Genomic DNA, 23,387 nt, shown 5'->3' with positions numbered 1-23,387 from the left:
ATTTTATAAGTGATTTTATTTTGATTTTATATAAAAGAGTTTTTATAAACGAGTTTATTTGACTAAATTCCTTATTTGATTTTGAGTAAGCTTTATTGTGTTTCCGAGCATGATTAATACAGAAATAGTTCTATAAGTTGTGTGCTGCTTACTTTTACATGCTTAAGAGTTATAGAAAACAGATTTTGAGGCTTATGACAGAAGAAATAGCAGCACAACTTGAGATTTCAGTTATTATTCATATTTTTCTAAAGGAATTTATTTTAAAACCACCTCGTACCCATTTATTTTTGGTGATTACCTAGAGTTAGACCGATGTCTACGGACATCCAGTCCGATTTCAGTTAGTCAGTGCACTTGACTTTGCCTCACGAGTTTCGGGGACACTCGGACCGTGAGTGCCAGGATTTGCGGCTCGGCAGACTTGGTGTCCCGAGGCCTGCCAGGATTGCGGCTCGACTGACTCTGTGTCCCCTAAGACCTGTCAGGATTGCGGATCAGGCTGACTACGGTCCCCTGCATCCTGCCAGAGCGACTCGAGCTGACTTGGTGTCATCGAGGAATCTGCCGGCGGGACAGGCTGATCATAGTCCCTTGATTTCGCCAGTTTGCGGCTCGGGTAGCCTGCGTGACGCCCGAGACCTGCCAGGGAATTGACGGATAAGACAGGGGTACAATTAGGTGGTAATTTTAAAGAATTTTAAGCTCTTTTATACAGCTATGACTTTCAGCTATTTTATACTATCTTCTCTGATTTTTCAGGCATTGATACATTTATATAGTTTTGTTCAGTTATGCAAGGTTTGAGTACAGTGCTTTTATACAAGTTTGATTTCAGTGTTTTATACAAGCTTTGATTTCAGTGCTTTTGAATAAAATTTATCGAGCTTGATTATGATTTACATGGAATGCTTTGAGTTTAGTAGGCTTTAAATGGAATGTACGTATTCAGTTTATTTAACAATTTTTATAATGGGGGTTATTATGATTGATGAACTGTTTTCAAGAATTCTTATGTTTGGTCCACTCACATCTTCAAACTGTTTTTCACCCCCAGGCCATAGAAGTACGCGGGATCCACCACCAGGCCAATTATAGCTTCTGCCCCAAGGTAGGCTTTGTAGAAAATCTTTGAAGCTGGGAAAACTTTAAAGTATGCTCTGATATATAGTTGAAGTTGAAAAATAGGAGTTGAGATCTGTTACTTGAGATGTTCTGGCTGTTGGGATGGTTTTACTGACTGTTTAACAGGTAGAAAATTTTGGGATTGGTCAAAATACAGGGGAGACTCTGCCGAATTTTCGTCAAAAGTCTAAGGGAATTTTAAAGAGAAATTGAAGTAAGAAGGGTAAAAAGGTCTTTTGTGCCCGACCTTCGCCTGGTGTCGGACACGCACAGGACTTGGCTCGAATTCCAAAGTGGAAATTGGGTCGGGTCCTGTCATCAATTATGTATCTTAATGTGTTGAAAATAGTGTTAATAAGTATCACTTATGTATCTTAATGTGTTGAAAATAGTGTTGGTAGGTATCAGTTATGTATCTTAATGTGTTGAAAATAGTGTTGGTAGGTATCAGTTATGTATCTTAATGTGTTGAAAATAGTGTTGGTAGGTATCTATTTTGTATCTTAATGTGTTGAAAACAGTGTTAGTATGTATCAATTATGTATCCTAATGTGTTAAAAATAGTGTTAGTATGTATCAAATTTGTATCTTAATGTGTTGAAAATAGTGTTTATAGGTATCATTTCTGTATCTTAATGTGTTGCAAATGTATTGATAATATTTTGAGTAGGTATCACTTATGTATCTTAATGTGTTCATAATATTGTGAGCACATCACTTCTCTTTCTTATTTAAAAGGTGTTTGTTGCATGTATAAAATGGAATATGGGTTTGAGCTATGGTTCCTGGACTCGGTGATCTATTCTGCGTGGATGAATAATTTGTATGTGGTGAGTATAGTCCGGTGTAATTTTGGGGTGCATTTCAATAACTCACTTATGAAAAGATTTAGAGAGAACTGTTTTGGGCACCTGGTGGCATTCATAAAATTGCATTTAGTGGTCAAATTATGCATGATTTGGAACTTCGGCGAGTCGGAGGACTTAGTGTGAAGAACATGTTGGGCCTTAGTTATGAAATAGGGTCCAACGTGGCTTAGTTCAATGTAAAAGACTTTTGTATGATTAGTGGTCTGAAATGTGGAACAGTGCCTTACATAACGTCTACGAGGGATGCTCATAATCGGTTTATGAATCTGCATTTTACCAACAGAAGTCAAGTTACTTGCCATGACTTAGAAAATGCTTTCCTAAAGCTCGAAAGATGAAGCGATGACTCGTTCCAATTGGGACTGTTTTATTTTGTGGAGTTTGTGATAATGGGAAAACCCCAAAATGTAAAGATAAACAAGGAGTACTTACATTTGGTTCATAAAATGGACGAATTCAACAAACATCTATAAGGCTCTACATCATTTGAGCACCTGCAAGATTCTCTATTGTTTGCTCTTGGGAAGAAAGCGAGTGATGAAAACAATGGTGGGAAGGGGAAAAGACAAAGAAAGGGAAAATAGGCGGTGCAGAGTTCAGTGAAAAAATGGAAGAAAAACATGGATGATGAGAGCGTAAAAGAATTAACAGACCTATATAGAGTATAAAAGGGTTGAGCTTTGCTTTTCAGGTATGATTTAATTCAAAATTAGTGTTTGTAAAATTTAAGTTCGTAATTAAGTACTGACTTTGAAAATTTATTTAGTGTAGATTTGGGCGTATGAATTAATTGCTGAATTGGGAATTCCCCCCTCCCCCCTAGATATTGTAAACGAATTGAGGAGACTATATTAGTCCCTCGAATTTGCCTATGGGAATCCACAGATAAAGTGCCCGAGTTTAGAAAGCTGAACACTTATATATTTCAAAGCAAACAGATGTTGGTTTTGTGAGTAAAGCTCTTTAGTATTGTATATGACTTGTTAACTCTATATTTGTGATAGCTTGTTATACTGCGTCTCTTACGACCAAGTGCATCAAAGATGAGCCAACCGTATTGGAGTTGGGGATCAGATGTTCTTGAATGTGATGCACCTAGTGTAGACCCGCGGGTATATAAGGACCTTGATGTGACAGGACCCGAGCCAATTTTGGCTTTGGAATCCGAGTCGAATCCTGTGCGTGTCCGACATCTGGCTAATGTCGGGCACAAAAGACCTTTTTACCCTTCTCGTCTCAAATTCCTTTCAGATTCCCCTTAGACTTCTGCCGAAATTTCGGCAGAGTCTCCCCTGTATTTTGGCCAATCCCAAAATTCTCCACCTGTTAAACAATCAATAAATCCATCCCAATAGCCAGAATGTCTCAAGTAACAGATCACAACTCCATTTTTCTACTAATACTAGATATCACAGCATATTCTAAAGTTTTCAGGGCTTAAGGATTTTCTACAAAACTCTACCTTACTTACTGGCGCGGAAGCTATGAATGGCCCGGTGGTGGATCCCGCGTACTTCTATGGCCTGGGGGCGAAAAACAAGTTGAAAAGGTGAGTGGACAAAAATAATGTTCTTGAAAACAATTTTATAAACATAATAACCCCCATTTAAAAATAAGAAGAAATCTAAATTGAGGGTTTGTCTAGATTTCAATATAGAGTACTCAAATAAGCAGGTAAAAACCTACTGATGACTGTACTTGTATAACTGAACCAATATGTAAAGATATAAATGCACAAATATTAAGAAATTGATATAAAATAACTGAAAATCATACTTGAATAAAAAAAAACTCAAATTCTTTGAAAATACCACCTATTTGTACCCCTGTCATAACTGAAAATCATATCCGTCAATTCCCCTGGCAGGTCTCGGGTGCCACGCAGTCTACCCGAGCCGCAAACTGGCGAAATCAGGAGACTATGATCAACCTGTCCCGCCGGCAGATTCCTCGATGACACCAAGTCAGCTCGAGTCGCTCTGGCAGGATGCAGGGGACCGTAGTCAGCCTGATCCGCAATCCTGGCAGGTCTCGGGGACACAGAGTCAGCCATGCCGCAATCCTGGCAGCTCTCGGGACACCAAGTCTGCGGAGCCGCAATCCTGGCGCTCAAGGTTCGAGCGTCCCCGAAACTCGTGAGGCAAGTCAAGTGCACTGACATAAACTGAAATCGGACTAGATGTCCGTAGACATCGGTCCAACTGTGGGTAATCACCAAAGAAAATGGGTACGAGGTGGTTTTAAAATAACTTCTTTTAGAAAAAATCTGAATAATATCTGAAATCTCAAGTTATGCTGCTATTTCTTCTGTCACAAGCCTCAAACTCTATTTTCTATAACTCTTAAGCATGTGTAAGTAAGCAGCACACAACTTATAGAACTATTCTGTACTAATCATGCTCGAAAACACAATAAAGTTTACTCAAGATCAGATAAGGAAATTTAGTCAAATAAACTCATTTATATAAAATCAATATAAATTCACTTATAAAATCTTATTTATGGAAAACCTCTATATAACTCATTTATATAAAATAATTCATGAAAGAAAGTCCACTCACAGATGGTCCGAGCTAATTGGACCCTTCGAAAGTCCCTCCTGCAGGTCGACTGGACCTCTGGTGCCTGATTATTCTGGAATAATAAATCAATAAACTGCTGAAATAAAAGAATTAATTTAAATAACCTGCCCCCGGCTCCTAGAACTACGTGTACTCAACTTAAAGTTACTCTTATGCTCACCATAGCTTTTTAGATAATTAGAACGGTCTTAAGAGACCCGAAGCCTCAATAAGCGATAAACTGCCAGATCGGCCGATCCGGGACCCCGTGGGTCCACGATCTCCGATGACCAATCTGGGCTCCTCTGAAGGTTCCTTACAGAGGAGGAACCATGTTCTGCGAGTTTGGTCCGAAACAGACGGTCGGATTATCCAAAATCGCGTTATCGCTTAAAATCCAAACCCTAGCCCCAGGGTTCGCGATTCCGGAGTATCCGAGACTCCGATTGGCAATCCGTCGAATCCTACACGATCCTAACATCATGTAGACCGACATATCCGAAATTCGGCGCGATCCGATTATTTAATAACACTGCACCCACGGATCGCGCGATATGGAAAATCCGTTCGGGGCTCAAACGGACTCCGAATCGAGATCCGCGAAATCCACGCGCTCGTGACTACACGAGGATCACAAAACTGCACAGAATTACATCACTACCCTCTCCCACGCGCTCCAGCACGCGTGGGCAGCTTTGGGTGTCCAAAGCGATTTCGGGTGGCCGAAAAATCTCGGAACCAAGACTCCAAACTCCTACCCTAGGTAAAACACCCCATTTGGAGTCACTTTTGTTCTTAGGCATACCCCAAAAAGTGACCGGAAATAGTAGGTTTTGGTGGCCGAAGTTTTGGCCAAATTTCAAGTCGAAAATTGATCGCTTTAAAGCTAAAATCGATCGAAACCCATACATCCATCAGCTAGAACATGAAAAATAGCTGAGAAACCATACCTTACTCGATCGATTTGGTGGAGAAACGAAGGAGAATTTTGAGCTGGAAGTTCGGGTGGCTTCGGAGGAACCTCCATCGGAAAACATGATTTTCCGGCCAACTCAGGGCGGCCCCGGGGTGGAGGTCGGTCAGGTCTTGATGGCGAGAGGGAGGCGGAGCCAACGGTACCCTCGCCTGAGATCGGCTCGGCCTGTGGTGGCCGGGCCGTCGCCTGGAAGTCGAACGGGCGCACGGCTGGGTGCGACGAGAGGGAGAGAGAGGGAAGAGAGAGAAAGTGAAGGGGGAGAGGAGAGAGATAAAAAGTCTGACTTTTTGGCCAAATTACCATTTTGCCCTTCGCGGTTTTTAGACCATATCTTCTTCGTTATGGCTCCGATTCGGGTCTACTCCGTGTCTACGGACTCGTTTCGCCGCGCTCTACGCAATGGCGTAAGCGGAATTCCCAATTTCTTTTCCGAACAATAAGTCAATTTTCCCCCTATTAATTAATGCGAAGGCGAAATAGTCTTTTTGCTAGAAGATATTTTCCTTACTTTTTAGATATTTCCTTTCTTTTTAGATATTTTGTTTTGGGTTCTTACATGATGAGTTAAACAATATTGTGCAGCAATTGAGGAATGATGTTGTAGTATTGCATCGTGAGAAGGGTGAGCCAAAGAAGAGAGTTTTATGTTTGGAGAAGTTTATCAGTAATGCAGACGCTTTCTTGGAGAAGATTAGGGATGCTGGAAAGGAGACTCATAAAACTGAAGATAGTGGAGTAGCCGAGAAGAGAGAGGAGTCCATTCAAAATAAGAAAGGAAAGTTGCAATATACACCCCTGAATTTAAAGTGGGATAATCTAGCTGTGGTGCGTGTCACCCTTGTTAAATTTCTTACGAATCCTCCTCAAAAGATGGACATGTCGATTGCGGAGGGTGATGGCGGTGATGATGTTATAGTTAGGGTCCAACAAAAGAGGGGTCAGGAAAAGAGTGCGACTCTTGGGCTTTGATGAAGAGGCGAAGGGCAATGGCAAGGGAAACTCCATGGCAAGGTTGGGAGAGTCCCAATATTTCAAAGGACACTGTTGGGGGAGTCCCAATATTTCAAAGGACGCTGCTGGGGGAGTCTCAATATTTCAAAGGACGCTGTTGGTGACCTTCCTAAGGCCAGTTCCTCGTGATTCCCTTCTGGAGATGGGGAAATTCTGTTGGGAATGGGGACAAGAAGAAAAGTAAGTTCTCTTTGCCTGTCTTTAGTGAAATGTAAATGGTTGTATTATGATGAGTTATTGGTGAAACGGATTTGATAATAATAATGATTGAAAAATGTAGTTCACATGTGTGCTTATGTGGAGAAGAAGGTATGGAAGCTTTGCATAACTTCTTTGTTCGGCTCCTAACCAAGGATGGTTGGTTGGATGACTCGATAAGCATTGATTGATTTGAGATTTTGTCCAAATGCCCATGCTATGTAGTGATTTATTGATTTAATAATGGAAAAAATCCTTTTATGCGGAACATTGACATGGTCGTGCTTTTGCTATGGGAGTGGCACAACAGCTCTATCAAGTGGGTGGGTTCTGACTAGACAATACTGGACACCACTTTCCGGGTCTGTATTATTTTATAATTGTCCATGCTTATTTGGTAAATTTGGTATCTGTTATGATGCATAACTCATGTGCCGCTATGTAGAAATGTACTGCCTTAGATTACAATCAAATGAATGCGTATATGGAAAATAATGACAGGAAGCACATCAACGGTCTACTGGGAATGGTCGATGGCGAAGTGCCAAAGTTGGCCAAACTTTGATTGTATGTGATTCACGTTTTTATGCCCTTCAACCTACAAAAGGAGAAGCACTAGATCTTACTTCTTTTCGATTTCAAAAATTGTGAAATAAGGGCATATGATTTGAAAACAGATCTGTGTAGAACCCAAGCCATCCAATGGGCAGTGCAGCCGGTTGCGAAAATGTTGTCCTGATTGTTAGAAGAAGCAGGATATATAGGCGACGGTCTTATTCGAAAAAGTGACTACACTACTACAAAAAGTGAAAAACACAACCAGAACACGGTTTAACAGAAAACTATCGTTGAGTTTGAAAAGCCGACGGTATCATAAAACCACCGTGTATGATTAACTTAAACACCTAAAAAGTGGAGATCCAATGGTATTTTTTAAAAACGACGCTCCAAATTAAAAAGTGTCGTCTTATAGAAAAAGTTTTCCTCAGAGATAAACTCTGAGCCCAAAAACAACGGCATAAGGTATGAATCCACCTACGTAGAAAGTAAAGACGATGGTGTACAACAACAGCCGCCATTTTTACTACGTAATAAACACGACCAAGACAATTGAAATTAAATTGCAAGGAAGTAAACTTACACTAGGAAAATGAAGAACTTGGATAATCTAAAGTGCTTGAAATATAAAATCCTAGAGAATCAGGGCTGTCCTTGAGATTTTGAGGGCCCTCTGCGAAACTTAAATTAGGGTCTCACATAATCTAATATGAAAATACTATAAAAATTTGCCATAATTTAATGTCATAATCAATTTTTTAATAACTAAAAGTTTCCATCAATAAATATGTAGTGACAATCAAAAATCAAACTTAAAAAAATTTAAGGGGTCGTTTGGTACACAGGCTTAACTTGGACTGGCTTGGACTAAATTTAGTACCATGTTTGTTTTATTTAATTCTAGTCTTAGATGAGATTGTTAATACCGGGCCCACCAAAAACACCTCATTAGGAGGGGACTACATGTAGAAAGAAAGGATTAGCTAGTCCAATGTTCACTAATGTATAAGATGCATATATTATATTGTAATACTAATAACATATATACTATTATTATTATTATTATTATTATTTCCACCTACCTGTCCTGTCATATTTCTCCACCCGCCTTATCTTCCCACTCACTATGTAAATTTTAAAAAACACAATTCTACTTTTTCACCCACCATTANNNNTCCTAAAATATCCTTTATAAACCACCTTATGTGGCATGCCAACTCATCTAATACAACTAAGTCTTTTTTAATTGTTTTATTAGTATATCCTAAGTAAAGCAATAATTATAAAAAAGTCTTTCCATCTCCCTCTTCCTTCTTCCTCCTCCCCTACCCTAATTTCCATTATCGCCAGATTTCTCACCAGCGCTGCTAAACCCATCTCGCTCACTCATTCTCCCATGACAATACCCTCTCTTCACCATGGCAGTTGTATCAGATTTCTCACTGCCGCTGCATCATTATTCATGCCTCTCTCATCTTCTATATTTTCTAGATCTATATATGAACATAATTGGTTTAGATAATTACATTGTTCTGGGTGTTTGGGATACAATAACTAATAATTATAAAACCTATCATGAACCGATTTGTTTTAAGACTTCAACTAGGAAAGTTATTGAGATATTTATTGTGGCGATGAAAGAAAAGATTTTTTCAGATATGCAGGAAGAGTTTAATTGAATTTTTTTGATGGTCTCAAGAGGATATAAGGCTTCTATAGGATTAGCCTTTTGAATTATCTAGCAGTACTTGAGTTGATGTAGAGAGAGAATGATGAATGTATTGATGCGATTTATGGCGCCAGCGAGAATAGCATATATAATGGCATTTCCAAGGAGAAGAGGAGGGTGAGGGAAGTTGGAGGAAGACAAAGGGTAGGAATATATATAGGTAATTGTTTAGTGATTAAGAGATAATAACAAATTAAAATACCCTACCCTTTAATTATTTCCAAATATCCTTTTTTTCCTTTAGTCTTTAGAAGTAATTTTACAAAAAGATAAATTTGTCTTTGAAATTTTGAAAATAAGGTGGGTGGGAAAATAGGATAGCAGCATTCAAATTTAAATGTTTCCATTTGATAAAGTGAAATGTTTGGTACAAAAATAAGCTCCTTATGACCTTATAAGGTCCGTTACTGCCTCCAATAAGCAATCTGTGTTTAATAGGGAAAAAAAATTGGCAATCACAAATTAAAGAGTAGTTGCACACAAATGTCATTAACAAATTAGATTATATTGCATTAAACACAAAAGCAAAACAAAAACATACCTGACCATCCAAAAATCATTCACATTGTATTTGCTGTCTTTCTTTGAGATTGACTCAATTCCTCGAATTTTCTTTTTCTAAGCTGTTTTGTATATCCAGAAACGTATTTTCTAGTAGGTGACATGTTTAGATTACAAAGAAAAATTCCAAAACCCTATAACCTAGAAGAAAAGCCCAGCAAGAAATAGATAAATATTTCTACAAACTATATTCTCATATAACCAATCATCAACATGTAATAATTTAATAAAATAAGTCATGCAATATATAGAATAGGTTGAAATTTAGATACACACATGAATTTGAATTGACATTTGAATATGACTATTTGATTTTGAGTGGTCTTTATGAATTTAGGAATTAAGGTTTTCTCTTTTTAGTGTTGAAATCCCTGAAATTGAAAGAATAACAAAAATTGTCAAAGGATTAAAAAAAGAATGAAAGAGAGATTGATGAATGTGTTAGAGTGTGCGTGATTTCCTAATTAGTGTAGTTGACTAATTCTTGTACAATTAGGACTTTGTTTCCTAGTTTATTTTATTTCCTTGTTAAACCTGTAAAAACCTATGTAAACATATAAATAGCTCATTATGGAGATGAATAGAAAGTATCAGTTTTACCTAAACATATATTTCTACTTGGTATCAGAGCTACCGATCTGGTGGTTTCTTATTTATCCCAAACCCTCTAATTGAATTCAAACCTATATTGACTTCATAAGTTTTTCATCCATCCTCCACATATATTGAGTTCATACTTCCACACCATCAATTTTCGCTGCGATGACAACACCCGAGGCTTCCCTTGTTCTCCCGGATAGTTCTTCGACCTCCGCTGCACAACCTCCAACTTCGTCGGTTCCACAGATTGTCACCATCCAGAATGATAATTCTGCATTGCCTACAGGAGTTATTCTCAATGAGACCAATTATGCTCTTTGGTCTCAACTCATGGAAATTCGAATTGCTACTATCTTATTGGCTCTTTTTCTGTGCCAGCCGAATCTGCTCCTACTTTTGATGCGTGGACCACTGAAAATCTACGAGTCAAAGGTTGGTTAATTGATTCTATGTCCCCTGAGTTGATGGGCCGCTTTATTCGTCTTCGCACTGCCAAGGAGATTTGGGTTGCTGTCAAGAAAGTTTTCTATGATGGATCCGACGAATCTCAAGTTTACGAATTGAACAGGAAGGCATTCACCCTCAAACAGAATGGCCAACCTGTTTCCAAATATTATAGCATGCTTCAGAGTCTTTTTCAGGAACTGGATCATCGCGACCCCTCATCTATGGTGTGCGCTGCTGACACTGATACATACAAAAAAAAAACTCGATCGTCTTCGAGTTCATATTTTTCTTTCTGGATTGGATCCCGAATTTGATCAAGTCCGTAGTGAAATCCTCCGCAAGGAACCTAAATTGGATCTCGACCAAAGTTTTGCTTATGTTCGCCGTGATGCACAACAACGCGCCAATTTTACTGGTGCTGCCGCCTCTCTTGATGCTACTGTCATGGTGGCTCAACGTTCCAAAGGACCACCTTCATCTCATGGGAGTTCCTCGACCCAGGGGGTGAAGGACAAACCAGTTTTCAAGTGCACTCATTGTGGTGGTTCAAAGCACACTCGTGAACATTGTTATGAATTAGTTGGCTTTCCATCTTGGTGGGATCATTCTAAGAATAAAAGAAATGGTCATAAGGCACTCCAAGCCTCTGCTACTCCAGAGACCTCCCCTGTAAGTGGCAACAAATCAAATGAACATACTTCTGCATCTGCGTCCATGGCTACATCAGGTACAACTGGTTATGCATTGAATGAATGTTTCTTCCACCTCACCCACCAGTAATGTCTGGATTATTGATTCAGGCGCCTCTGATCATATGACATGTGATTCGAATAAAATCACATCTTTGTCTCCATCTTCACAGTCGGTAGTATCCAATGCAAATGGTAGTTCCTCTCCTGTTGTTGGAGAGGGTTCTTTATCCCTTACAGATTCGTTGCACCTGGATTCAGTACTTGTTGTGCCGTCATTGGATTTTAATTTGCTATCTGTTGCGCAAATTACTCATGCTCTTTTTTGTACTGTAACGTTTTGGCCAAATTGTTGTATTTTTCAGGACATCCTCACAAGGAAGATAATTGGTTATGGTACTAGAAGGGGCAAGCTGTATTTTCTGGATTTGGCAACAAGTGGTGAGACTCGGATTTCTCAAGCCTTCAAGACTAGTGGAGATCCGACCGAGAAAAATCAGAATTTTATTTGGTTGTGGCATAGACGGTTGGGTCATGCCTCCTTTGGATATCTTAAAAAGTTGTTTCCTTCATGGTTTAGTAAACTTTCAGATTTTAATTTTAAGTGTGATGTTTGTGAACTGGCAAAAAGCCATCGAGTTTCCTTCCCTTTGAGTATGAATAAAAGTACGGTGCCTTTTGCAATTGTTCATTCTGATGTTTGGGGTCCTGCTCCAATTTCTACTTCTTCTGGTGCTCGTTGGTTTGTTACCTTTATTGATGATTGCACACGTATGACTTGGATTTCTCTCTTAAAAACCAAGGGGGAGGTGTGTACCACATTTCAACAGTTTTACAAGATGGTAGACACTCAGTTTCATGCAAAAATTAAGATCCTTCGTTCTGATAATGGGGGTGAATTTGTGAATCATGATCTTTGTCAGTTTTTAGAAGCTCATGGAATTGAACATCAACGAACATGTCCATATACTCCTCAGCAAAATGGGGTAGCAGAGCGCAAAAATCGTCATTTGTTAGAAGTGGTTCGAGCTTCATTGTTTGATGCTCAAATGCCTCGTTCTTTTTGGGGAGAAGCAGTGTGTTCTGCTGCGTATCTTATTAATCGGGTTCCCTCTAGTGTCTTGAACTTCCAAACACCATTACAAGCCCTTCGTCAGTTTTGTGCCCTTCATTCCACTCCCAATTTGGAGCCACGAGTTTTTGGATGTGTAACTTTCGTTCATCTTTATACACATCAGCGCAACAAGTTGGAGCCTCGAGCACTCAAGTGCGTGTTTATTGGCTATGCCCAACATCAAAAAGGGTATCGCTGCTATCATCCCCTACTCAGAAGCTCTACATCACTATGGATGTGGTTTTTGGAGAAGAAGAAATGTATTTTTTGGGGGGAGTTCAGGCACTGGCGAGTCCAGATACTGTTGATGATCGGTTCGACCTGGAAGGTTTCGTTACTTTGGAGTCGTTATGTCATCCGACAGTTCAGGATGCACTAACCAACTCGTCAGATACCACTCCAGAAACTACGCACGACAGTCTTGATGACCGGTCACGGTTGGTCTCCTCACCCATAACTCAGTCACCCATTTAGGGGGAGAAGAATGATGTATTGATGCCCGTTTCTGAAGTTTCTGTACCATTTAACCAATTATCTTCTGAGGTGTCTTCTGAACCTACAACCCAAGTAATATCCCAGAACATTGATGTTGAAGATTTATATTTAACTGATTTGTTTTCAGACGATCCATCTAATGAGATACATCTACAACCATACCAATTACCTGTTCGTAAAAATCGTGGTATCCCAAAGATTCAATATGAAGTGGATCCCAAAGCTAAAGTGAAGTACCCGATTAGCAACCATGTTTCCACTCATAGATTGTCCGCACCACATGCCATGTTGATCAAACAACTAGATTCTTTGTCTACACCAAGCAGTGTAGAAGAGGCTTTGATGGATCCAAACTGGAAACAAGCTATGAATGATGAGATGCAAGCTCTTCAAAAGAATTCCACATGGAAACTTGTTCCTCTCCCAAGTGGCAAACGAACTGTGGGTTGTAGATGGATTTATACCATAAAGTTGAAGGCAGATGGATCGATCGAACGGTACAAAGCTCTATTGGTGGCAAAAGGGTATACTCAGAGATATGGAGTGGAATATCAGGAGACGTTTGCTCCAGTAGCAAAAATCAATACTGTACGAATCCTGATATCACTTGCTGCAAACTTGAATTGGCCATTACACCAATTTGATGTCAAAAATGCTTTTTTACATGGTGATTTAGAAGAAGAAGTTTATATGGATCCTCCGCCTGGATGTAACTTGAGTTCCGAATCGAAACACTATGTGTGCAAATTAAAGAAGTTTTTGTATGGTTTGAAACAGTCACCTCGAGCATGGGTTGGGCGGTTGACAAAGTCTATGAGGGCATTTGGATATAAACAAAGTAATTTTGATCATACTTTGTTCTTGAAGCATAAGGAAAATAAAATTACAGCTTTGATAGTATATGTTGATGATATGATCGTAACAGGTGATGATCCTGATGAAAGAAAAGCATTGCAAGAGTACTTATCTAAGGAGTTTGAGATAAAAGATCTTGGTACACTTAAGTATTTTCTCGGGATAGAAGTATCTAGATCACAGCAAGGTATCTTCTTGTCTCAACGAAAATATGTTATGGATTTATTAATTGAAATAGGGATGATGGGGTGTAAACCAGTTAATACGCCTATGGAGGAAAATCACAAGCTTGGTGAGTGTACTGATCATAAACCAACTAACAAGGAGCAATACCAGCGCCTGGTTGGGAGGTTAATTTATTTGTCACATACGAGACCGGACATTGCATATGCTGTGAGTGTTGTAAGGCAGTTTATGCACTCTCCAAGTGAAGTTCATAGAGATGCAGTGAATCGCATCTTGAGATATTTGAAATCAACTCCTGGTAAAGGGTTAATGTATTCAAAGCAAGGACATCTGGATGTAATTGGGTATACAGATGCGGATTGGGCTGGGTCCCAAACAGACAGACGACCCACTTCAGGTTACTTTACTTTTGTAGGAGGTAACCTTGTTACTTGGCGTAGTAAGAAACAAAATGTTGTTGCAAGATCAAGTGCGGAGGCAGAATATAGAGGTATGGCACATGGTGTTTGTGAGTTGTTATGGATTAAGCATGTTCTAACGGAGTTAGGTTTAAAGCCTAAAAAACCCATGAAATTATATTGCGATAATATTGCGGCCATTAATATTGCTCATAATCCAGTTCAACATGATTGAACTAAACATGTTGAAGTGAATAGGCATTTCATCAAAGAAAGATTAGAAGACAAGACGCTTCAGTTCCCGTTTGTAAAGTCAGAAGATCAGTTGGCAGATATCTTGACGAAGGCAGTTTCAAGCCGAGTATTTCAAGACACGCTGAGCAAGTTGGACCTTGGTGACATTTATGCTCCAACTTGAGGGGGAGTGTTGGCGTGTGCATGAGTTCAGGAAAGTGATTTCCTAATTAGTGTAGTTGACTAATTCTTGTACAATTAGGACTTTGTTTCCTAGTTTATTTTATTTCCTTGTTAAACCTGTAAAACCCTATGTAAACATATAAATAGCTCATTATGGAGGGCACTTTTGTTAAATGTATATGGGCTCCATCCAACTCCTCCAGACACAATATTCAGCACACTATACTATATATATAATTCCTACAATATTAATATATATATATATAATATAATATAAAGAATTTTTTGGGGGCCCTTAAGAATAGGGGCCCCTGTGCGGTGTCGCCACTTGCACCACCCCATGGCCGCCCTTGCTAGAAATTGAAAGGTGCAAGATAAAAAGATAGGTTTTGTGTGTTCAGTCGGAGGTTCTTTTCTCTTCTTCCGAGGAACTATTTATAGAGTTTTCTTCAGTTCATAGATTTGACCATTAAATGGCCTCAACTGGCTTTCATTGAAAATCCTTCCAAGATTAATGTCTTCCGAAGCTCTAGGCATTTAATGAGAACTTCCCAACTACCACCAACCCATATGGTTGGTCAATGAAATGGCATTGGAATTGTGAAACTCTTCTCTTGATTTGAGATGCAATAAACCTTTGGTGATTAATCCTTCCGTCTTTGGACTCTGCCAGTTGTGCAAGGACACTTCTGTTGAAACTTCCAATCCTAACATCATGGGTTGAGCCTGGACTTGTGTATGTTTGGTATGACATCTGGTGGAACATCGTGACTCCGAGAGCTCTTGCCTTGCCTCTACCTGACTTGGAGTTTGGCGACCTGGACTTTGGTTGTCTTTAGTTTCCAGTCCGACTTGGACTTGGAATTTTGATTTGGACTTGGAGTCTCGACTTGGACTTGGAATTTAAGTCCAGCAAGACAGACCCATCAGCTACAGTTGGTATAAAACTGTCATTCCTGGTTATGATTGTAAAGAATATTATGAAGCAATATTTCACATTTGAGATTCAAATTCTGGATGACAAGGATGTCAGGCGACGTTAAGTTTGCCTTGCCTATGTTTATATATGTTCATCAATTGCCTTGTGGTCATTTTTCTTGTTTTCTTTGTATTACTTCTTTCCCGTTTGGTATTTCAGGGAATGTTCTGGTAAGAAATGATGGCTGCTTCTTAATTATGTTTCTCAAAGACATTTATTTCACTAGCAATTCTAAGCTTTTTGGTTGCCCTTTTAAGGTCCATTTGGTGTAAAATTGGCATATTTCATGATGAGTTACTTGCACCGAGTTTCTCCAGCTGCATTATTGACATCATTAACAATTTGTGATCTGTTGCATTTGCTGGACATGTACCTATTTGAGGGGAAAATCATGTACCAAGGGAGGATACTAGGGTTACTTGTTTATTTGTTTATCTGCAACACGAGTGCGGCTGAGGATGGATGTTTACCAGGAGTAGATTAAGTTGTACCTTTCTATGCAGGTAAGATATATATGTTCTAATTAATAACAGTAATTATGCTTCTGTACCTTTCGTTTTCTGTCCACTCATGCTAATAATGTCTGTGCTGCACAGAGACTCAGAGAGCATGATATGAGGCAACAAAGGAGAGATCAAATTCATGGGAGTTGGTTTTTGAGACTCTTTAGTATTTTGATTTTCTAGTGCCCCTTTTATTAGAGAACTAAACACGTACTATCAGTTCTAGTTGTGCATGTTTGTCAATATTTGATCACCCAGACGTTGTAGAGAATTCAGAAATTCCAATTTGTTTCTGCTTCAATTCTAAGAATAGAATAGAAATACAGCATTTCGTAGTAAAATAGTAGAGATATGTGGCATTTGATGATATTCTCATTCAGAATATTCAATGATAAGTCACTGTACATATGCATGTCACCATAAATAACCAAGGCAAGGGCATGTGATCTTTATATTATACGAATTATCTTTTGGGGTGGCTGGAATTTATCCCTCAGTTACTGCGGATCATATGTTCGCCAAATTCGTTGTCAAAGAGATCGTCACCTTGCCTGTCCCCGCCTTCTGCAAAAAGCTCGCCTTTGATCTCATTCGCTCCACCCGCCTCACCGCAGACTCTGGGACATCGTCTGCTTTGGAATTCTCACAGATCTCGACTTCCCCGACCTTGATGTCAGCGCTGCTGCCGTCTCCATCCTCACCGACATCCCCTCCTACCGCCTCTCCAAGCTCATCATCGACGCGCAGAAAGGAAATCAACAGTTACTTTGATTCTCCGATCGATAATCTCCGCTTCTCCATCACCGAAGTAGAGAGAGGGAGGGGTTTTCAAGTTCTGTGCAGAGAGAGAGAGAGAGAGAGAGGAGGTTTTTTTTTTTTTTTTTTTTTTTAAAATAAATATTATTTAATAATATTTTGAAAGAAATTTTTATCATTTTTATTCACACATCAACATCAAAGTGAGCACCATAATTGCCACGTAACCAATTTAACTGAAAATTTAACAGTCATCTTGACAGACGGTGTAAATTGGCTGAAATTGAAAATTATGGGGTATAAAATGAAGAAATTAAAACTCAATAACTGATATTAAGAAGGGGGATTCACTATTATACCCAATATAGGAGCCTAAATTATAAAAATACCCTATATAAAATGGACTTTAGAAACACACCCAAAGCCCATTTACAACATAACAAAAAAGCTTTTAACTTCTTATAAATTACAAAACTACCATCAATTTCTTAAAACAAGCCCAACCCCAAAATCTCATAAAAATACCCAAAGCACTCAATAGGACATCAAAGTAATTTAATAATCAATATTAAATTCAATAAGGCTAGCTATCATTTTTTGGATTTTTTTTGGGTTTGTTTATAGGAATTCAATTGTGTAGGATTTATTTATAATATTAGTGCTAGAAATGGGTATATCACTAAATATCTCTATTAAGAATGATCCCAAACGTTGTTGAAAGGTTCTTTTTGATGTTAGTCCTAAAAAAAACGTAAAGTGAAGTTAAACTCAAGTAGCCCATGTGGAAAAAATATAAACTTATCCAGTAGAAGTCAACTTACCGTTTTGGCAAATGAAAAGCCCAAACTAGTATTTAGCCCAAATTTTCTAAATAGGAATAGGATTTTTCAATGTTTCTTTACCAATTTAATATTTTATTTCAAAGAAAATGGAAATGAAAACATGAAATGAAACAGGTCTTTTTCTCGATCTCTCTCTCATTTATCTCTCTGATTCCGTCCTTCTGGGACAGTTTGAGACGAGTCCATATCTGTTCCAATGGCGTATTCTTCACTGGTGTTGTCCTATATGTCTCAGCGGCGTGTTCCAGGCCGCTCATTTAGACATTTTTCCTTCATACCCACAAGCTTAGCTCTCGTAACCTCTCTCCTCATTCTCTTTTACATTTCCACAACCTCCAATCTCTTCACTCATCATCACCCCAACCCAAAAGCACCACTTCAAATCAATTCTTCTTCTTCTTCTTCTTCATCTGCCTTTTCTTTCACAATTCTACGTCACAAAACTTCCTCCACACCCTTTGCAATTGAAGCTCCTTTGACAGAGGATGGTGGTGGGCAGAGAATTGAGAGTCAACGCTCACTAGGACCTCCACTGGGTTCAGATGGTATGTCAATCTTGAATCTTTGCTTCTGGGACTTGCTAATTATGCTAATTGTTTTTATATCTTTGATGGGTTATCGTTATATTCATATGCGGACTTCACTTTTGGACAAAACCAAGAAAATTTCATTTTCTTATTTGGCAATTGGCATTGTACCGGTAATTATAAGCTTGTGATTTGGGCAAAGAAACTTTAATAATAATAAAAAGTATAGGCTTGAAGAATTTACCAATTGAATATAGTATGAACAGCGCCAAAGAATGATTAGCAGAAAATGACATGCTTTAAGAAAATCCTGGAGTCGATAGTTTTGTCTTTCATCTAACCAGGACACAGGATCATGGACTTGTCCTACTTCTATTGCATAAGGCCTTGTACAGTTACACAACTAAGTACCCTTAGCATTGAATTGATACATTGCTTCTTTCCACTAAAATTTTAAATACACGCTGTCTGCTCAGTGGTTACAGCACAATCTACTAATGCATTTCATGGTTCTCGGATTATATATCATAAGTTGAATCTAATTAGGAGGTTTGAAAGATTTTAGCGGATCCATGTGAAGATGTCCAATTAAAAGATGTTTGTCCTAGCTATTGTGTGGGACTTCTCAAAGGTGTTCACCTGAATATGTTAACGAAAACAACTTTTGGCATGGGTGGGTGAGTGGCAGGTTAGAGAAAGTTTCTGTTAACTTTCATGTTTTTAATTTCAGTATCTGGAAACCGTTCGTTTTTATGGTCCAGGAAATCATGTCAATAACAACGAGGTGTTCCATGATAGACATATCTTTCTGGAAGACTATAAAGAAATGAAAAGGAGCTTTAAGATATATGTTTATCCTCACAGGCAAGATGATTCCTTTGCAAATGCACTTTTGCCTGTGGATTCTGAACCTGGGGGTAATTATGCAAGTGAAAGTTTCTTCAAGAAGGTCCTTATGAAAAGTCGTTTCATCACAAATGATCCAACCAAGGCAGATCTTTTCTTTCTGCCTTTCTCAATTGCAAGGTTGCGACATGACCCTAGAGTTGGTGTGGGAGGTATCCAAGATTTTATAAGAGATTACATATTCAATGTTAGTCAGAAGTACCAATATTGGAATCGTACAGGTGGCGCAGATCACTTTTATGTTGCTTGTCATTCTATTGGGCGGTCAGCCATGGAAAAAGCAAGTGAAGTGAAATTTAATGCCATTCAAGTTGTGTGCTCTTCAAGCTACTTCCTTCCTGGTTACATACCACACAAGGATGCATGTCTGCCACAAATATGGCCGAGAAAAGAAGAGCCACATGACCTTCTTTCATCAAATAGGTGGATATACTTTCGTGAATTGCGATTTCTCTTTTGTTAAAGCATGGTCTTATATTTTCATAGTTAATATTAGATTTTGGAGAAGCAAGCATGAAAAAGTGATTCTTTTTTCTTCTTTTCTTAATATTGCTTTTTAGTGTTGCACTCATATTGCAGTAATAATGCAATGTTCTGTTTATAAATTTATTTTGGTAATTTCTATCAGCTGGGCTGTTTCCTTTTCAAAATATGCTGCTGAATTATAGCTCATAGAAGATAGTTGGTACTTTCCCTAAGGAATATGATAGATAGTTGGTATGAACCACAAGGTTAAATATACGTATGTTCAACTATGTGCACTATTCTGATTGCGCCTGTACCCCTCTTTCATCGTTTCTTCACCCTTTGGGTTTTGGGCCTGCATGATGATGATGATGAGGTGATGCAGAGGAAGTCAGAGTATTTTGGTTGACTTATATCATTTCTTGTGTCTAAGAAAATAAATTTCTAATAGAGGCCAGGTTTGTAAAACTACAATGTAAATGTTCTCTTCTTTTTCTTGGAAACTGATGTTTACTTGTGCTAGGCATTTGAGTATACCTTTGTGGCTTTGCATAATGTTAAATTCCTATATCATACACTTATGAACATTTTTGGTTCCCCATAGCTGATGGTGAATCATGTTAACTGGGATATAGCAGCGTAAAATTATGACATAGGAAGAAAAGACTTTGAGTGAACAGAATTGCTGTATCATTGAACTTCTCTGGGTGAAAATTTGAAAGTACGCTCATCTTTTCCTTTTGCTTCCAAAAGGAAGTGTTTGATAGAATGCAATTTAACATTTAATGAAAAACGCATTTGTAACTTTAAGCATGTTTTGGAAATATGTTGCTTTGATCTCTACATGAACTGGAACTCATTTTTCTTCCTTTGATAAAAAAACAAACGTGCAGAACAAAACTTGCGTTCTTTGCTGGAGGAATTAACTCCCCAGTACGGGAAAAGCTTCTTCAAGTGTGGAGAAATGACTCTGAGATTTTTGCACACTTTGGTCGGCTTACCACACCTTATGCGGATGAGCTGCTTGGTAGCAAGTTCTGCCTCCATGTTAAAGGCTTTGAAGTGAATACAGCTCGTGTTGCAGATTCATTATATTATGGTTGTGTCCCGGTGATAATTGCCAACTACTATGATTTACCATTCGCAGACATACTAAACTGGAAGAGCTTCTCAGTGATTGTTGCCACTCTAGATATCCCATTGCTTAAGAAAATCCTTAAAGGGATCAGCTCTGAGGAATATACGCGGTTACAAAGCAATGTGTTGAAGGTGCGCAAACATTTCCAATGGCATCTTTCTCCTATTGATTATGATGCTTTTTACATGGTTATGTACGAGTTGTGGCTACGACGAAGTTTTTCGACAGTTACCTCAAGTAATTTTTGAAAATTCTAAATCAACAAATCATTTTACATGATTCTGTCCATTTCAATTGGATTTCCTCATGTATATATTTCTTTTATAGTTATATTCTTTTAAAGTAAACGTAGCTTACAAGCTTAAACCTCAAAATCTGGCTTTGTTCTGATTTGTAATTTTCTGAGGCCATGTTTTGATTTGTAATACTTCCAATAAATATGAAAAACTATAGAGAATTTTTTATAAATGCCTCTAGCTTAAAATTTCTTCCTCCCTCTTTTCTATCCTTCTTTGAACAGAAGAAAATGACAATCTTTTAAGAAGGAACTTAAAAGGCTCGTCAGAAGCTTTCACTGTCCCGCTCACCTATGGAACATAAAATGAGGGACTCTTGAGAAACTACTTCACAGGAGCTGTTGGATTGTACACGTTTTATTAACTCAAAGCCTTAACTAGGGCTGAGTATTTCAAACCGTGAAACAAGCAAATCGATCGAATGCCTGACCTCCAACATTGAATTATAACACCTCACCACTAGAGTGGCAAGTGTCGTGTTATAATTTACATAAGGATTAATTCAGATACATAGAAATACATCGGCAACATCAAACGCACAAGGTTTATCTCACTAATAGCCACATAAGGTTTACGGATGGTAAAAATCCCCAGTGGGTCGGGTCTCCGACCCTAATGGGAGGATATTTCAGGCAAAATCAGGGCCGGCAGGATCCCTAAATTTTAAAATTCCCGTTAGTGATGGGCCAAGAATGGTATTGTTATCCTCATCTCCGAACCTGAATTTCACCCTAAGTTGACTTGACTTGAAAAATTGCTCTAATTGGCTCCTCTAAAAATTCTAGAAAAATTACACAAGTGTTATAAAGAAGTGAAGCCCACATAGATAAAACTAGAGGGCATTAGTCAAAAGATGGAGATAAAGCTAGAGGGTATTAGTCAAAAGAGGGGATAATAATGTTGGGGAGAAATCATTATGTCTCCCTTAAAAGCCATTTGCTTTGCCTATAAATAGGCATTATATTTGCTTATAAATATACACGAAAGAGAGAAGAGAATAGAGTGAGAGTCAGAGAGAAGAGAAAGAGTGGAGTCTCTCTGAGGAGAAATTCTGTTAGTGTAAACACCACAAAAGAGAAATATAATTCCACTCCCAATATTACAGTGGTACTTTTCATCCTCTGATTATTCTAGTTTTATAACACGTTATCAGCACGATAGTCTCTCCTTTTATTTTTGAATTTTTCCCAACTCAACACTATGTGGTTATTTCTCTGTCTCCTCTCTGTTATATGTCTACTTTCACTTTACTACTACGACGACATGCAAACTTTCTTTTTTGTGTTCTCACAATTTCTATGTTGTTTCATCCATGCTTGTTTAATTTACTTCTTTGTAACGTAATTTGGAATGGCGCGGTTTTTATACCCCGTCCTGTTATTTTATGGTGGTGTAATTTTTTTTTTTACCCATCGCGTTGTAACACAAATTATTGTAATAAAATGATGGTGTGATCTTAAAACCCATCTATTATATCTTGAATAGTGGCGCAGTTATATTGCCCACAATATATGATATATTATGCACTTCATATATATTAGGTGGAGGTTTTTATCCCCACATTTATTTTATTTATGGTATGGAGTAGGTTTATTACTCATACGGCAATATTTATTTAAAGGTGTGGCGCGGGTTTATCGTCCACACAGCTGCCTTTACTTTTATTTAAAAAGTATGGAGCAGAATCAGTGCCCATACAAGCACATGTACTCTTACTTAAAGTATGATGTGGAATTAACCCTCATACTTTATGAATTTACTTTACCGCACATTTACTTTTATTAAAAGTATGATGTGGAATTAACCCTCATACTTTATGAATTTACTTTACCGCACATTTACTTTTATTAAAAGTATGATGTGGAATTAACCCTCATACTTTAGGAATTTACTTTACCGCATATTTACTTTTATTTAAAGTATGGTGCGGAATTAACGTCCATACAGCAAGCAATTTACTTTATGAATTTACTTTACCGCACATTTAATTTTATTTAAGGTATGGTGCGGGTTTATCATCCATACCAGCAAATTCATAGCACTTTATTTTTATCATCAATTAATTAATATACCTGAATAATGAGGGCCTGAAATTCCTATTAATAAGTGGCTTAATGTCCCAGATCTCGAGCCTAAAGTTTTGGATGGCAAATTTGGCAAAACTAGAGTTTGTTGCCTTGGACCTT

At 38.3% G+C, this 23,387-nt stretch overlaps 1 protein-coding gene across 1 annotated transcript; it reads left to right on the top strand.

Moving 5' to 3' along the window:
• Positions 1-17,990: 17,990 nt before the first annotated feature.
• Positions 17,991-21,325, top strand: LOC117634506 (probable glycosyltransferase At5g03795). The gene is made up of 3 exons (XM_034368646.1): positions 17,991-18,414; positions 19,158-19,725; positions 20,661-21,325. Exons 1-3 carry the CDS (start codon positions 18,066-18,068, stop codon positions 21,151-21,153), a joined length of 1,410 nt encoding a protein of 469 aa, XP_034224537.1. The 5' UTR covers positions 17,991-18,065; the 3' UTR covers positions 21,154-21,325.
• Positions 21,326-23,387: the final 2,062 nt, after the last annotated feature.

Source organism: Prunus dulcis, chromosome 7 (genome assembly GCF_902201215.1).
Source record: "Prunus dulcis chromosome 7, ALMONDv2, whole genome shotgun sequence".
NCBI classification, from domain to species: Eukaryota; Viridiplantae; Streptophyta; class Magnoliopsida; order Rosales; family Rosaceae; genus Prunus; species Prunus dulcis.
This window is presented reverse-complemented; position numbering and strand designations above follow the sequence as displayed.

Coding starts and splice junctions, on each gene's coding strand:
- LOC117634506 (XM_034368646.1), top strand. CDS start 18,066: ATGGCGTATTCTTCACTGGTGTTGTCCTATATGTCTCAGCGGCGTGTT. Junction 18,415..19,157: donor ACCTCCACTGGGTTCAGATG/GTATGTCAATCT, acceptor TTTATGGTCCAG/GAAATCATGTCAATAACAAC. Junction 19,726..20,660: donor GACCTTCTTTCATCAAATAG/GTGGATATACTT, acceptor ACAAACGTGCAG/AACAAAACTTGCGTTCTTTG.